At 39.2% G+C, this 17,502-nt stretch overlaps 1 protein-coding gene across 1 annotated transcript in view; it reads left to right on the forward strand.

The window, feature by feature from the left end:
- Positions 1 to 17,502, forward strand: part of adamts3 (ADAM metallopeptidase with thrombospondin type 1 motif, 3) — a 182,437-nt gene that overhangs the window by 114,793 nt on the left and 50,142 nt on the right. Inside the window, exons 8-10 of the mRNA XM_034117646.1 lie at positions 4,392 to 4,497; positions 9,362 to 9,505; positions 12,614 to 12,746. Of these exons, the coding sequence (XP_033973537.1) occupies positions 4,392 to 4,497; positions 9,362 to 9,505; positions 12,614 to 12,746 (383 nt within the window). The remainder of the gene's footprint in view (positions 1 to 4,391; positions 4,498 to 9,361; positions 9,506 to 12,613; positions 12,747 to 17,502) is intronic.

A 17,502-nucleotide genomic window follows, 5' to 3' on the forward strand; every position in this document is an offset into this window, starting at 1 on the left:
ATGGTTGCCCTTCTGTTTATTCTCCGCTGTGGACGCTCTGGCTCTTTTTCTCCCTCCCCGAGGCAAGCGTTTGCTCCTGCTGTAGATCTCTCCGGTAATCCACCAGCAGATGACAAACACCCACCTCTCCGCCTCTTCCAAGGGACGAGGGGACCGTGCGGCAGAGTTTCAGTTAGATTTTTTTTTGCCGGTCAACATGTCCGTTAAAGTTTAAATCTTCCGGACAAAATTAGAAAAGTGCCAGTCAAAGGTCTTCTTTGTTATGTATTGAGCTTTAAAACAAATGAATAACGACTCTATATAATAATATAATAATAAAAGACGGAGCCTCTCTTTTCCTCCCCCCCTCTTCTGACAGCCCAGCAGCTGATCTCTGAGCAGGAGAGGTGGGGAGAGACGGGGCTATTGCTTCAACGTTATCAGGAAATGATCATATAGGCGTAAACACGGAGCCGTTCGCCCCCCCAGAGCGTTTAGTTTGCAGATCTACCCACCTTGGGACCCGTTATTGTTTTCTGTGTTTCCATGTCGGCCTTGTGTGGCCGAACCGAGTGAACTGTAGCAGATACGACCGATATCGTCCTCGTGTGGCCGGGGCTTAAGTTCTTTCTCTTTCATAGTTTTTACAAAATTGACTGATTTTATAGATGATTGCTTTTCCTACAGTATAATATAGTTTGCAATTTATTTAGTTTCATCCCAAGTTTTTAAACTTTTGTTACAATTACTGGTTACCTTTATAAAAAAGAGTAATTTATAACCAAATCTGAGTATTATAATATACAAATAATGTAACTTGATTACTTTCATTTACTTTGGATTACCTTAATATCAAATGCAAAGCAAAAGATGCAGAGAGAAAATAAATAGCAATGCTTTGGTGTATTAGGTAAGACAACACAACCATGTAAACTTAAAAAAAGAAGAAACTAAGAGTCCCTCAGATATTTAGAATCAAAAATATGTCCTCAGCTCAGCAATTTAAAAAATATGAAAAACATGCCTTTCAATAGGCATATTTGGGTAGTATATTCACCAACAGTGAAACTACTTTAAGAACATATAGGTTCTTCATTTTCATGTATTGTAACATTGTAATGCTGCTAGTAATTCCCAATTTTTAGAAATGTAACAGTAATCTGATTACATTTTTTTTTTCAGTTACTGTAAGGGAATACAGCTACTGTTTTTTGTATCCTGATTATGTAATCCCGTGACATGTAATCTGTTATTATGGACTAGCCTGGTGGTGAACTGATTTAAGGTCATTGACTCTTAATAGGCATTTTCTTCAATAGGAAATCATTTTAGGTGTAATACATTAATAAAATGGCCATGTTATTGATTTTTTGCAGAAAATCACTCTTGAATAATCCAAATTTCTACAAACAAACCAGAAAAATTGATGATTTAGATCAATTCAAACAGGCCATTATTAGTGGCACTGTGCCAAATGTATTGCACCAGTGCTGTGCAAAAAGCCATACTCCCAACTGACTATCTTTTCCTGGTTTGTATTTGGATAGTGTCTGTATTCATTATGTTGCTGCTCCAGTACGTTTGTAACTGTCAGTAAAGTGGGGAAACAACAGCACAAAGAGAGCACCGATAAGTGCGTTTTTATTCTATTTGTGGCACACTTGAGCTTGTCTATTCTGCCAACCGAAGCCTCCATATTGTCTGTCAATAGCAATTTGGCGACTGACGCCACAGCATGCATAAAGCTAGCAGGAAATAGTCTGAGACCTACAGTAAATTGTGAATTTCAGTTTTAATTAATAATCACGAAGCTGGCAAATGTAAAACGTTTCCTTCCCTCCTTCCATGCTGAATCTCTGCCCCCCCCCACCCCCCCCCCCCCCTGCTTTGTTTGTGATATCTGTTTCCTGTTTTGCTGCAGAGTTCATCAAGACATCTATCATGAGACACACGTCTGCACACACAGTAACATGCATGGACAGAAATACACTCACATCTGTCTTACTTTAGATGGCAGAGTACTGTTTGGACTTGCAAGTAGTGTCAGTTTTTATTTGCTCCAGTAGAGGTGAATGAAAGTTGTTCTGTAGGGCTCAATGTATTTCGAAACATAACGTTTAAAAAACCCAGCAACGACATTTATATTTTAAAATCATCGTCTTAGTTATACGGCGGAATCAACAGTCGTAAGAGAATATTTATTTGGAAGTCATTTTCCTATCCTATGGAGATAGAAGCGGCTGTCACGTTGTTTTATAAAGTTTAGGTCACCCCAACAAAACTATGTTTGCCTGAAAAATATTTGGACAACAGCAGAAGTCTCAGAACCTCCAGAGATAAAACAGAAGCTATCTGCATTACTGGATATCAGGAAAGGTTATGTTTGTCTTCTAAGAGTTATTTTAATTTACATCTTATTTGCACTACATAATGCATATTGTATGAAACGTAAAACAGCTCCTTTTTCAGTCAACAAAACAAGGAGACTACATGAAACGGATAATTATTTTTCCCAGTATCTGCTCTTGCATGCTGAAAGATTAATTTATTTATTTAGGGCAACTTTGTTGAGGTCAAGGAAAGAGAACTTTCTTCGTTGAATTTTAAGAAGTCAAGTTAAATTCAAGTGTTGACATTTTTTATGAGTGACCAATACAATTACCTAGGACATAACAACCTGTGTGTTGTACTGTACATCCAACCATCCATTTCAACAACCTAGTTTATTTTCCTTCACCCCGAATAAAGGACGTGGGTTTGTTAAATATCTGGGTTGCTAAATTGTATTAAAGGTCCCATGTCATGGCCATTTCTACTGATCATAATTCCATTGTTGAGGTCTACTAGAATAGATTTACATTGTGCAATTTTCCAAACTCACATTGGTTTCTCATACAGCAGCTCTGTAAAGTATGTGTATTCACTCTCTGTCCTAAACGGCTTGTTGGAGCTCCTGCCCCCCCCCCCCCCCCCCCCCCCTCCCTGTGAGCCCAGTGTGCTCTGATTGGTCAGCTCGCCCACTCTGTTCTGATGAGTCCACCACCGTTTCAGTGGAACATCAGTGATTATGTGTTACAATGGCGTTTGCAACCAGAAAATGACACCAGTAATGACAAACAGATGAGAATGCTGCGTGGGGTCTGGGTGCCGTGTTGGCGGGACGTTGCGCGGCTCGCTGCTGTGAGGAGCGGACAGTGTGAGCTGGGTTCATTTCCTGGTTGCTGCGTGGGGTCTGCGAGACAGCGAGGCATCGCAAATGGACGCGGGAAGGGGGCTGCAGCACCCCCATCTGCGAGACTCCACTAGCACCCGCACCCCCAAACCTATAGTGTAAGCGCGCCACAGTTTTGCCGCTGCGAGGCTCCACTAGCACCCCCCCCCCCCCCCCCAGCGCGTCATAGTTTCGCAGCTGAGAGAGTGTGTGTGAGGAGCTCCACGGATTGGTCCATTTGGACCAATGGGTCCATTTGGGTATGGTCACGTCACCATACCCAGGAAGACAAAAATGGAAAAAGAAAAATCTCCAACGAGGCGTTTTGGGGCAGCATAGACAGGTATTTTCTGTGTTAGAGTTTTACTCGCTACAGGGTGTACTTTGAGGGTTTGTGACTCTGCAGACCGTTTACATGCATAAAAAGCTACATGACACAAGGGGACGGGTAATAACCGGAAAAGCATGACATGGGACCTTTAAAGTTGTAAATAACTTTTCCTGAACATTGTAAAATAGTAAAATTCTTCTCTTATCCAAGTTTTTAAATCAAATCTGAGAAATACAGTGTGAGCTGCCTAAAAGAGGTAAACACAGTCATCGTTTATGGCCAACAGCACAAAGCCGCAAGTTTGGCGTTTTTTCACAGACTCGGGAAGTTTAAACCAGAAAATACAAATGTTACCAACCCAAATCAAATATCTTTGATGTACTGAATAGTTTGGTAAGGTTTAAGTTCTAATATTTAGTTTGAAGTAAAAAACAAAACACAAATCCCAACCATCCAGGAAAGCATACTGGTAGCAGCCTGTCAATCACAAAATGTTGACGCTCTTAAGAATACGCTGCTCTATCATTTATTTGTGGGAACATGACTTACAAAATGAATCATGCTGTTCTGAAGAAAACTTGAACCTAACATTTGAGACTGTATACTTAATATAAATGTTTTAATGAAGTAATAACTCAAGTAAAATATTTGTTTCATATACTTCTATACAATTTGATCCCCGGCTAAAAGATAGAATGCAAGTTTAAAACACATCCGCATTGGCTTCACTTTCCAGAACCCCATACTACAAACCTAAGGACTATTTTTATACATTTTGGAAAGTATTCTCATTGAAATAACCACAATCAGATTTTTCTCATTCAATACATTCTTATAATAACCTCCATCCTTCCTCCCGATGTCTTTCAGGTTATGCTCCAGTCACAGGCATGTGCCACCCAGTCCGGAGCTGCACCCTCAACCATGAAGACGGCTTCTCCTCGGCCTTTGTTGTGGCTCACGAGACCGGACATGTGTAAGTTCTTGTTATGTTATTTATTCTCTGTCCATGTAGGGGTTTTCTGAGCACCTCTATACTCCATTACTCTTCCCTAGGGTACGCTGTGTTGTGACGGAAGGGAAGGGAAGCTATTCTCCCTCTGCTGAATAACACAGCCTCATAAGACAAGTGTGAATGTCTCCGCGGGGCTCAGTTTCCATGGGATCTCTGATTGTGTGTGATCTCTGTGTTGGCCTTTATAGTAAGCAGACTGGACCTCAGCACCCTGACAGTGAACATGCCTTTATCGAATTTAAATGTTTGTTTATTGAGCACATGTCCAAAAAATACATGCACTCTGAAACAGTTTGTCCCCTTTTTCCTTTACCCACCCTAGAATACATCTTGTACATAACCCCAGTGTAAAATGAGACATTGCCACTGTATGTACTAGGCCTCAAGAGCCTTTCTTGTGCTGGCAGACACATAGAAACATATTGGTGGGGCGCACTTCGCACACACAAAAAAACTGCTATGACTCCATCCTAGGGGAAACAATGTAACCCACACTACCTCAAAAAAACTTCACTGTTGAAGTCTACATCAAAGCAACACTACTATATCTGACTCACACACACACATTTGTCAAACACAACTGGAAACATATTTGAAGACTGCAAATGATAGTACTCCAGAAATACTCACCACAACACACTGATCAAAATGATGACTGTATTTGCAGACATGTCACTAGGCAACAACTAGGATTCCTGCTGAAAGGAAAGTCTTTCAGGATGTGAAGATCTCATTTCCCTTGCCTATTTATGTGGCACAAAAAGGCAGAGAGACAGAAAGAATACTGGAAATAACTGATGAATGTGGATGTATTAAGAGAGCTTAATACAGGCTGTAATCACTTAGTGTTTGCTACTGTAGTGCTCTGCATTTAATTCATAGTCTCTCTTTGTGTTATCAATCTTTTAGTTGAGTATTATGTTTACAACATACAAATGCTACATTCAACGTTCATTCATTTGTTCAATTACATTTCCCTCCAGTTGGCTATGACTCAAAACATAATTTCAGATTTTTCCATCCTATATAAAGACCTTTTTACTTTCTTTTAATAAAAAAACATTTAGAATATATTTAAAAAATCATGTTGACATTATTATTAACTTCAAAAAGGTATAAATGAACATTAAAACAGTTGGACTTTAAGGGGTTATAGCTCACAATTTATAGAACGGCTGGACAGCTCTGTACATTCCTCTATATGTTCAGATTAATCCGATGAACAGCAGGTTTTGGAATTGTTACTTTATTGTCTGATCTTGTTGAAATGTAAATGACTTTAAAAAATGGGAAGCAAGACGTCAGAGTGAGAAACGATAAGCAGCTGTGGGACAGACTCAACAAGCTATGACGGCAAAGATCCGTCCTGCTGAAATGTCCCCTACTGAAACACAGAATCCCTCGTTGCGGTTGTTGCTCTGCATCTGACCCTGGGGCCAAGTGAACCGAGGGTTTAATCTACAGGGATCAATACACCTCTCCTGAGGGGACAAATATATGAAAACAATTAGAAACCAGGAGCTCGACAGTACAGACACACAGCTGTTGTCAGGGGTAATTCAATTATTGAAACATTTGAACTCTGGCCGTTTCTTTTGCCTCAAAAACATCTTTGGCCTTGATCAGCAGATGTGTGGATTTGTTGTCAATAGTGAAAGCTATTTGAAAGCTCTTTTTGTATTCATAGTTCTTATTCTTACTGGCAAAACATTTGCATCACAAGCAAAAAGAACATTTTCTAGAGCTGATATCAAATCTGCTGAAGCTCTGCATCCTTTTATGCATGTGTGTAAAAATAACTGAATAGGAGTTTGTGTTGGTGACACTGGAACATACAGTATTGACGCCTCATCTACTGACATCTACCAAAGTGTTTATTGATGCTCACTATCTGTTGGCAGAACATGACCTCTCATTCACAGCAAGGACAGCACAGGATGTACAGCAGTGCACAATGGGCCCACCCGTTTCTATCCAAACTTTTTTTCTCCAGCTTTCTCTTGTTGGTCATCCATGCTACGTGATGATGTGTAGGTTGGGTGACAACAGAGACTATTTGTAAAAAATGTAAACAATTTGTATGAAAGAACACAACCATAGAAAATGATACATAATGATTGACAAAACCCACTGGGGCTGCCTGCAGTATGACTCACCAAACTAAATGGACTACCTACCATCTGTCTTCTTTATGAACCTTTTTCCTTTATGGCTGTTTAATGTCAGTTTATTAATACTAATAACAGTTACATTTATGACCTTGTAAATCCACGTAACAACAAGTCCACTGGATCCAATTATTTTTGAAAAACAGCAAAATGTTGTTTCTCTTAAACCCTTCTGCTGCAGATATCAATACTCTGTGCATCATAACTTATACATAAAAAAACGGTTTGCATCATCATTTCTTCACTGAGTTTTGAATTATAAAGTTTATATGAAGCTCTTTTTTCATCAAAGCAAAGCAGAACATTGAGACATTTGTAGGAATGTATTTATTATTAAGTTATTTACCTCAGTTTTGTACTGTTTTATAACAACATTTTGAAGATGAAAGTTCATTATTGACCTTTCCTACTCCGCCCATGCTCTCCTTCTATCTAGTACTCAGACCCTATATCTCAGTTCTCCCCTGTGTCCCCCATGGAGCCCTCAAAAATTATAAAAATAATGAAAACCTGGATATTATCCTCGTACAGCTTGTCGAGAACTGTCTCCCAGCAATCTCTCAGCTAATCATCACTCACATCATCAACTCCTCCTTCAACTCTAGATCATTACCCCCACTCACTCAAACTGGCTGCTGTCCCCCCCATCTTCAAAAAAGTTGGACTCAACCCGGACATCATGAGTAATCCTGCCACATTTCCAATTTGCCCTTTCTGTCTCAAATACTGGAATGTGTAGTCTCCACCCATCTGAAAACCCTCCTCAACTCCAACAACCTATTACAAACCAGTATTCGCTCACAACACAGCACTGAATCAGCCCTCCTCAAAGTTACCAATGACCTCTTCCTCTACACCTCAGCATCCTCATCCTCCTTGACCTCACTGCAGCTTTTGACACCATCAACCACCACCATCCTTCTGACCGGCACTGCTTTCTCCTAGCTTTCCTCACACACTGACACACTGTCCCAAGGTGTCCCCCAGGGTTCAGTGCTTGGTCCTCTCCTCTTGATCTTCTTGCTTCTTCCCCTTCAAATCATGCGCTGCCCTGGCCTTCACTTCCACTGCAAAGCAGATGATACTGTCTTGAATGCAATGCAACTTCCTCAATCAATCCCAAATGAATGTCCACAAACAAAATCATTCTATAACATTTCTCAGACATCATGGTCGTAGTCAACGGATGATGTTTGCTCAGTTCTCATGGAGATGTGGCTGGTAACATGCTGGTAGATAGTTCGATTTTAACCATAAAACGTTCAGGACTTCTGTTATGAAAAAATAAATGCTATTTTATAATTGGAGATCGGCCTGATTGACACATTCAGTATGAGTGAGAGTGCATTAAAAAATCATCTTTGACTTTGTTCCTCTCTGGGCTTGTCCAACTACCAGAGATAGACCCAGACTGGAGGGATTATATCTCATCTGGCCTTTGAATGCCCTGTGAATGCCTCATTTTGGAGCAAGGATAGCAAACCGACGTGTTTTTGCTGATGGGAACTTGGGTCCCTCTCGCAGTGCGGGTGCATCGAGCCGTTTGGCTGATGCAGAGCGGAGTGCACGTGCTGGGGTGTACAGTTTAACCATGTCCTGGATGTAGGAAGGGCCAGATCCATTCACAGCATGGTACGCAAGTACCAGTGTCTTGAAGTGGATTCTAGCAGTTACTGGAAGCCACTCCTGCAATGTCGGCAGTTAAGTTTGATAGCTCGTCAAACATTTTGAATATATTAATTCAACCATCTTCTTGAGATTGGCTGCCAATCACAAACGACAACTTGTGATCGTGAAACCGGTACAACTGTGGCTGCAGACATTTGTCACTGTTTCTCATTGCATTTCCAGTCTCTTCAGTTTACTCTCATATATATGCACAGAATTTCCAAAGGAATACTCGATGGGTTCAACTAAACCCCCAAGGTTAATTCAATAGGACTTACGGTGAGTCTGTGTTTGTAAAAGATTTAGAGTGAAGAAGAGAACCCCTTGGCCTGCATTGTATAAACAGTACCGAGGTCAAGTGTTGCAATGCATTATTTACATTTTAAAATGTAGTTTTGCAGAAAAAGTTATTTTGCGAATAGATGTCTGAATGCCAATTTTCTATTGCCTGGTAAAACAAAGTCAGAGATAATTTGGAAATATTTATGTGATACTTTATGGGTGACGTATTACTAATGCTATGTACTAAGTGTTTTTAATCCAATACTGAAAACAAATTCCACTGGCTTAAGTGAAGTGACATGATAACATGCATTATTTGTGTCTTGTATGTAACATGTGGCCTTCAGATTATTATGAAGGGATTTAGGTACGTAATATTTGAATGATACAAATGTGCACTTCTACACATTTGTATCATTCCTAAAGGGAGCACATTTCTACCTTCCACGATGTCAAAAGCCCTCAGGCTACATCGTGACAAGTTTTCAAACATCCACCTGCTGCAGAAAAAAAAGTGTCTAAAAAATGTAGAAGTTATCTGTTTATAACGATAAATTATTTGAGTAATTTAGGTTGTTTTCCACTTCGGTCCCCCAATATGTCAAAGGTGTTAAATCAGCGTATTTACTTAAAACTCCTTGGGCATTTGTCAATCTTGATAATCTGCAGTTTTGTAAGTATTTCCTCGTCTCTCTCTTTGGGAATAGGCTGGGCATGGAGCACGATGGCCAAGGCAACCGCTGCGGAGACGAAACGTCGATGGGAAGCGTGATGGCTCCTCTGGTGCAGGCAGCCTTCCATCGATACCACTGGTCCATGTGCAGCGGACAGGAGCTGAAAAGATACATCCAGTGAGTCCATGTTGGCAGTTTACATCCACAGATTGATCACTAATGTATCTATTATCTGGAAAGCACTCCGAGAACTCAAACCTCTATCAGGGCTAAAAAAGAAACATGTTTGACCGCCAGAAAATCTTTTTCATCTGCATCTGCTTTAAAAAAAAGCATGAAAATATGTCATGCTAAATGGTTGCCATAATTTGTATTGGAATGAATATAAGCAAAGTGAATGTCCAATCATGATCATTAATGTATTGTGTTGCTTCAGCCATTTGTTAAGAAAAAATGCTGATATATTTAGCTGATTTTTAATAAGCCACATCTGAATTTCTTTGAAAACAACAGTATTGAAACATTCTGGCATAAGAAAAAACAAAACACATTTCTTAAAAAGAAAAAGTGATTAGATCATTTGTTAAGAAAACGTTTGGAACCAACATTTTACAGCTCAGAAGCCAAATTCTAAAGTGCCCCATACTGTAATTGGTAACATGGTGCCACTATCTGCGCCATAACATATGCCTATCAAATAGAAGTACTACAATTTGTGGAGCAATTTTTGGGAAATTCTCTTTAATAATAACCTTAAGCAACCTATATTTATAATGTCTTGGGAACACACTTAAGTGTACCTACATTAACACCATTAACCTGCAGCTGTCTTCCAAAAGCACTTAAACTGTTTGATACACTGTTTGAAACCATTATTTGCAATATTTTCCATTATCCAAAAGTATCATGCAATCGCCAAACAGTGACAGGGACCTTGAGTTTTTCACTCAGCTGCACAAAAATCAATTCCTAACAGTGAAATGCTCAACTATTGACAGCGAAGTGAGAGACGAAAATGACATTGTGAAATCAATCAGCACACAGTTTTTTTAGAGCAGCTTCCGGCTATTTTAATTGGATCCATTGCAGCAATAAATCCATAAACGGTATTAAAAGTGTTAATGCTGTGTGATAATATTGGATGATACAGCTTTGGTTCTGAGATGGAAAGAGAAAGCTTGGGTAGACAGCTGTGCAAACATGTGCGAGGTGCTCATTTATCACTTATAAAAAGGAACATACGATTTGTCAGTTTAACAAAAGGCGGCCATGATGGCATTTACTGCAGCTGAGGTACTGTTCACCACCTGGCCATGTGCAACACAATGTGTCCTCAAACTGAAATACAGGTGCAAAACTGTCATTGAAAGAAGAAATGATAAATGCTCTGTGAAAACTGTGTGTAGCATTCAGTTCGAATATTTGCACACAGTCTTTAAAGCATTGTATGTTCGAACAAACAGTAATTAGAAGCCGCAGAACAACAAAATGCTAAATTGTAGGATGCTTTGCTTTTCACTTAGCGCAAGGAACATACAGTGAATTTTCAAATAAAGTATTCGATAATGGCTGACTTTCAATCAATTGGTAAAAAGCCTTAATGGGGATGCAACTACCTTTACAACAATGGCCCACATTGTACATTTCAGATAACATCCATTTCTGCAGCACTTACTTTATTGGTATATCAGCAGTCCTGTCGTATTAAACACTGAGCTGATCTGAGTTTTAGTCTGCCAACTTTGCATTACTGTCAAAGAAACACCTCCTGCCAGTGTTTTACAATCAAAGCCATCATGTAGGCTTTGATTTCAAAACAAATCTGCAGAAGTTTGAGTCTCTGGGAGGATTTTAATGTGAAAACATCTGTGCAGTAAGTTTGGAGTTGAATATAAAACAATAATCTTGTTTAAAATGTAGGATATATGCTATAAAGTTGTGAGTATGAATGGACTGTGTTGTTTCCATGAATGTAATTATGTGGAAACAAAGAGTTACATTTCATTCAGTCTGTCTACACAATCAGCTAAATTATTTAAATAATATATTTTTTTAACAGAAACTTGCAAAGTATTTTGTCAGCTTTTTAAAATGTAAAATTAGCAAAACTTGCAGTAAATCAAATCAAATAAATCAAATCAAGTTTTATTTATATAGCACATTTAAAAGCGATTTTTGGTCGAGCCAAAGTGCTGTACATGTAATAAAAACACATTACTACAATCACAATAAAAGACAATAATTTACAACAGAAATATAAAAAACAAAAACACAGGGAATAGTCAGGTGTCATGCTCCGCTCTGACTAGAAGGCCAGGGAGAAGAAGTGAATCTTTAGTGAGGATTTAAAAACCCCTAGGGTCTGGGCCGACCTCACATGGAGGGGCAGAGTGTTCCAGAGCCTGGGGCCAGCTGCTGTGAAGGCTCGGTGCCCTCGGGTTTTGAGCCTGGTCTTGGGCACTACCAGCAGCAGCTGGTCAGCAGACCTTAAAGCTCTGGCTGGGGTGTAGCGATGGAGGAGGTCAGCTATATAGGCCGGAGCCAGCCCATTAAGGGCTTTGAAAACAAATAAAAGGAGTTTAAAATAAATTTGGAACCGAATTGGAAGCCAGTGTAGTGAGGCCAGAATTGGGGTGATGTGGTCACGCTTTTTATGGCCAGTCAGAAGACGTGCAGCTGCATTCTGGACTAGCTGCAGGCGTTTAATTGCAGCTAGCCAAGTCTTTTTATTTGTTAGAATACTTTCAAGTCTTTTAAAAACACATGACTATGATTTGTATGTAGTCAGGCTAGAATTGTTTTGTACCTGTTAGCCTTAAAAACCCTTAACAAGTCTATTTTTAAAGAATTTTTGACTCTTTCAAGTTTAACACAAATTGTATGTCACCAATCTTGCAATAGAAGAATACAATTAACAAGTCAATGACTGTTACATGAGAAACTGTTACTTACATGAAATAGATCATAACACTGTATTTGATTTTTGCCACATTACCCACAACTAGCTGCAGCTCTACTTGGAGTGTGATATTACACTGATGGATTTAATGCTGTAGAATGTTATGCCAAATGTATCAAAGGAACAGTTTGAATTCACAGCAGCACATTTTAAACTGGAGTAATCAGTTAGTGAGAAAGGTTTGACTCTTATATATGTCTATTTGGTCCTGTGATTAAAGTATTTCAAGGCCCCAGTAGACTAATCCATCTAGAAAAATGATTTAATGTCTTAAAAAATGTTCTCTTCAGTGCTTGACTTCGGTGTCACCTCTTCTTTCCCGACAGCACGTACGACTGTCTCCTAGATGACCCATTCAAACACGACTGGCCGCAACTCCCTGAACTTCCCGGCATCAACTACTCGATGGATGAGCAGTGTCGATTTGACTTTGGAGTGGGCTATAAGATCTGCACCTCGGTGAGTACTGCACTCAGGTTACCATTTGGAGGACTGAACAGTGTGTACTCAGACCCCAAAACCTTGTCTGTAAGAGGGCCTAATTTACTCTCCAAAATGATACAAATGTTAGATGAGAAAAGCAGGTCAGACTGATGCCGATGATGATTGCAGTCTTCAGATAAACTGATTTTCAAATATCAGCAGATTCCTCCAAGCAAAATCAGATGCTAGATTAGGGAGCACTTCAAACAGACATCTGCTTACAGTCGCACCTGCTTAATATCTGCAGATGGTGAGGTAATTTATATTCTGTTACTTTATTCTGCAGTCAATGCATCTTTTATTCATCAAATCACCTTGATCTACACAAGCTTGATATTAATATCACGTTTCTATCAAAGTCACGGGTAAAAAAGCTAATTAGAACCTTGATCTGACATAGATTGAAAAACAACAAATGTATGTAAACCTGCAAAAAACTGGAGAATTAATATTTAATCATTAACCTTTTTAATTTTGGAGGAAGTTCTAAAGCTTTTATTTTATCAAAATATTTGTTAAAAATGCAAATTAATGGTACAAGGATTTATTTTATTACGAGAGAGTACACTCTACAGATAGAATCTAAAAAAACATCTAAAATCACAGCATCGGATTGTAATGGATTCTATGATGGAGTAGATTTTATCAGGTTGTCTGTTTTTGGAGGTTGTGTGTATTGTGAGGAATGGGCGGAGAACTTGGGGGTTCTGACTAATTTTAGTCAGTAATATACGTCCATCCATCTAGAGTATGCTGGAAAAAAGGTTTATGCAGAATATTACCTTGAAATAAAGATTCCTGCTTACTGTAATACTCCATTAAATCAGTCAGTCATTCGCTGGAGATCTTCTAATCAAATGTTTTAGTGCCGCAAGAGATTACTATAACAGTATACTTAGATCTCCAACAAGCCCAATAGATAAATCCCACCCCACATTCCTGTTCAATTACATTAAAATAGTATGGTACATATAGAAGATTTGGCAAGTTAAACATTGATTTACTTTAAGAAGTCGCAGACACTGAATCAAAGTTGACAGCAAGCTGAGGGCTTCTTCCCAGAACTCATCCGAGAAGGTAATCTGCAGTTATTAACCTAATCAGCTCTGACCTTGTTAGTGATAGACTCATCCGCTGGAGATAAGACGTTTTTAAAGTAGGAGATACAGCTCTTAGCTACGGTGTGGGCCTTCAAGCACTAAATCTACACTCTTTGGGGTGTTGGGTTTTGGGAAATTCTGGGGACTGGGTTCTAGCAAAATGTTGAGGCTCAAAATACATTTAAAGAAAAATGAAAAACGGAGCAGTCTATACCAAAAGATGCATGCATTTGTTTAAAGCTGGCAACCAGGACATTTCAAATGTTTCAACTAAAATAATCTGAGTCAACAACGCCATATCCATCTTCTCGTATTGTAAATATGTGAAGGATTTGCCAAAGAAGTATAGTTATCTTGTTTGCATCCACTTCTGGAACAAGTGTTGCTGAAAGACTCAAAAAACATTTAAACGAAGAAAAATATATCAAAACCCAAAACAGGTCTGAATAAAATACTAAGGGAGCACATTTTCAGTATGGAAGCTATAATTAAAGAATGTTCTGACATTTTACAGAGATGTCAAGCACCAAATCTGATCACCAATCTACCACAAATTAAACAGCATCACAACATTTGTTCGGGTGTTTTTCTACAAACAAAAGCTGTTATCAAATGTATTTTTTGCTGTGTCCAAATATGACATCTGCAATTTTTGAACAACTGCTGTTGGCCTCCCTAGTTAGCCTGAAGTGAACGACACACACAAGCTGTTGGAGCGGGCAGCTTCCCACAATTGCACTTTGTGTAAACAGAACAAGAGGGACAGAGCTGCAATCGGAGTAATAGTAGCCTCTGTATATCACTTGTTCATCAGAGCCAAGGCGATACTTTTTGTATCACAATCTAAATCGTTTTTCTTTGTTTAGAACAAAATACATTAATTACTGCTAATTGTCTTGTGTGCCTCTGCAAACAAAGATACATTAACCTGAGAAATGTAACAAGATTGGAAAAGAAGACATGGTATCTGCAGACAGAATCGTAGTAATTGTTACGGGATTATAATGTGTGAGTGTTAGATTTATTTCTATTAAGTCATATTACTGTAAATGAGACGGGCAAATGAAGTGGATGTAAATCTGTGACCCCAATCATCGTGAAATTAACACCTATTGGCCCTTTATATGTTATCTGAATGCATCTGAACCTATAAAAACTAATACTGGAAAGTATACCATATAGCATTTTCCATGAGCAGATATGGTACCAAGAAATCATTTTTATTACAATCATCCCGGGTTTTCTAAAATGAGCGCAAAAAAATATCAAACATGCAATTTGTCTCGGGCCAATAACAAACTTTCTGTCAGGACCTCGACACAAACTGATGAACCCAAATGCACGGCCCAGAGACAAAGTCTTGAATGTAACAAAAAGTATATTTATTGTCACAGGTCAGGTAATCCCTCTTAACAGAGTAGGTAGTGGAAATAACAAAAAGCGCTCACAAGGAGGAACAAACTAAGCGACTTAATAAAAACTTAAGCCTACAAAATAAACAAAATAACAAAACCTGACATGAGAGAAAAGTGATTATTTCTGAGCTGAGGCTTGGCACGACCATTCGGGGAAACAAACAAGACGAACTGACACAGGACAGGGGAAGACAGGACTATTTAACCATGAGGTGAGTGGGAACAGGTGGAAACAATCAGGGGCGGGGCAGACACTGATGATGGCGGGAAAAACACACAAGGGGAGGAAGAAACAGGGCCTGAAATTGAAGACAAGAGGTAAGTACAAAATAAAGCAGGAAATGACAGACAAAATGCATAAACATAACTAACACATTTGACGAGACACAACACTTTTTTCTTATTTGCCGCATGCATCATAAGGTCCTCTTACCTTATTGAAAAAAAGACATGAGGTCGACATTTTGTATCCAAATCTGGAATCAAAACAAATAACTTTTGCCTAAAATGTATTATAAGCACTGTATTATAAGCACTAGCTTAGGAGGGCAGCCTTTTCGCCATTTGATAGTATATATTAAATTAACCTTTATCAATCCGTGAGGGAATTTAAGTTTTTCACTCTGTTGAATTCACGGTACACATACACACATAGAAATACAGATATCCACAAACACATGCATTTTATAGAGAGGTGCCAGAGCAAAGAGGTTGCCAGGCTTTCCAGCACCAGGAAGCAGTTTGGGGTTTGAGGCGGCATCTCTCCAGATACCAGTCCAGACTCCGTGTTTTTTTGGTCCGATTGGGACTTGAACCAGCCACCATTAAGTTCCCAAGCCAAGTCCCTACAGACACAGCTGCTGCCGCCCCATTTGTGCGACAGAAGAGGACTAGGTAGCTGGATCTGCAGTTCCGCAAAGCAGAAAGCAAAGAAAATGGAGAATGGAGGCACAAGGTTATGATAGATTGAACGCAAAAAGTGCCAGCACGCCACTACTGGTGAAGAGGCTTAGAAATTAGTGTGGGTGTTTCTATGGACGTGACTTGCCTTTAAGAACGAAGTACAATTCACCCAATGAGCGCAAACAAATGGTGTTCATTATACACAATGTATTGGACTGAGATAGTTATCTAATATCTTATTATTAGCTTTCAAATGAAACATTTTTGCAGTGTTAATATGAGATTTGCCGCAGCGATTGAAGGTTGAACAGGAAAGTGACAATTGGGGAAATATAATGACACACATAAAGGAAAATATGCATATCAATACCGTAAGAGAGGAGAACCTCTAATTGCTTTACCATTTTTCAGCAATTCTCACTCGTAGCGCACATTTAAAAAAAAATATATATGAGTATCTTAAACCTATGGAATATATGAATAAAAGTAATCTCATAAAAATGCCAGTAGTAATCTGATCTCTGGCTTGAATCCCATGCAGATAAGAGGAGCTTCATGAGAGAGAAGGATGTCAGAAGAGGAGAGAGACTGAGCGATCCAACGGATCCCTCTCGGCCTGTTGATGGGAACGGGTCGATGAAATCATTTTAGGGCTTGTGTTGTTCACGAAGCCTTTTGTCAGAAGGATGCTCAGGGCAGCTAAAAAGCTAATTTTCGAGTTCTCTCAATGAGTCCTGTCCGTTCTATTCTTCCTTTAAAAAAATACAACCTTGAAGGGACGAAAAACATCCCAACTCCTCTCAGCTGAGTGCCTGATAGTGGAGCTTGTAACTCTTGGGTGGCAGCTGTCCGTCCGATATAGAGGAGTGTGACTGCGATACTTAACACCTCATATCTTTTATACTTTATGCCATCCTGGTTTATGTTTTATACTGTATGTATACAAATCATCATCCGCCATATTAACACAAAACATTTCCGCCTTTGGGTTGCCATGTGTTACATGCTTTGTTTTACATCAACAGTACCAGTTAAGTCTCATTCACTTCACTGTGTTTCAGTTTCGTACATTTGACCCATGTAAACAGCTGAGGTGCCACATTTCCACCAGACTCCATAACATATTTACCATTCCTACTTGAAACTATACCATATAGAAGTTGCTATGAGCAGATACAGTATGGCAGGGGTCGGCAACCTTTTTGATAAGAAGTGCCATTAAAAAAAATAAGAATTATCAGTGTGCCGACGATCGTGAATTATCAACGGGGGGAGCTCGATGCTCGTGAACTGTCAACAGGAGGGCGACGGGAG

This window comes from Trematomus bernacchii, unplaced genomic scaffold (genome assembly GCF_902827165.1).
Source record: "Trematomus bernacchii unplaced genomic scaffold, fTreBer1.1, whole genome shotgun sequence".
In the NCBI taxonomy this organism is placed as follows: domain Eukaryota; kingdom Metazoa; phylum Chordata; class Actinopteri; order Perciformes; family Nototheniidae; genus Trematomus; species Trematomus bernacchii.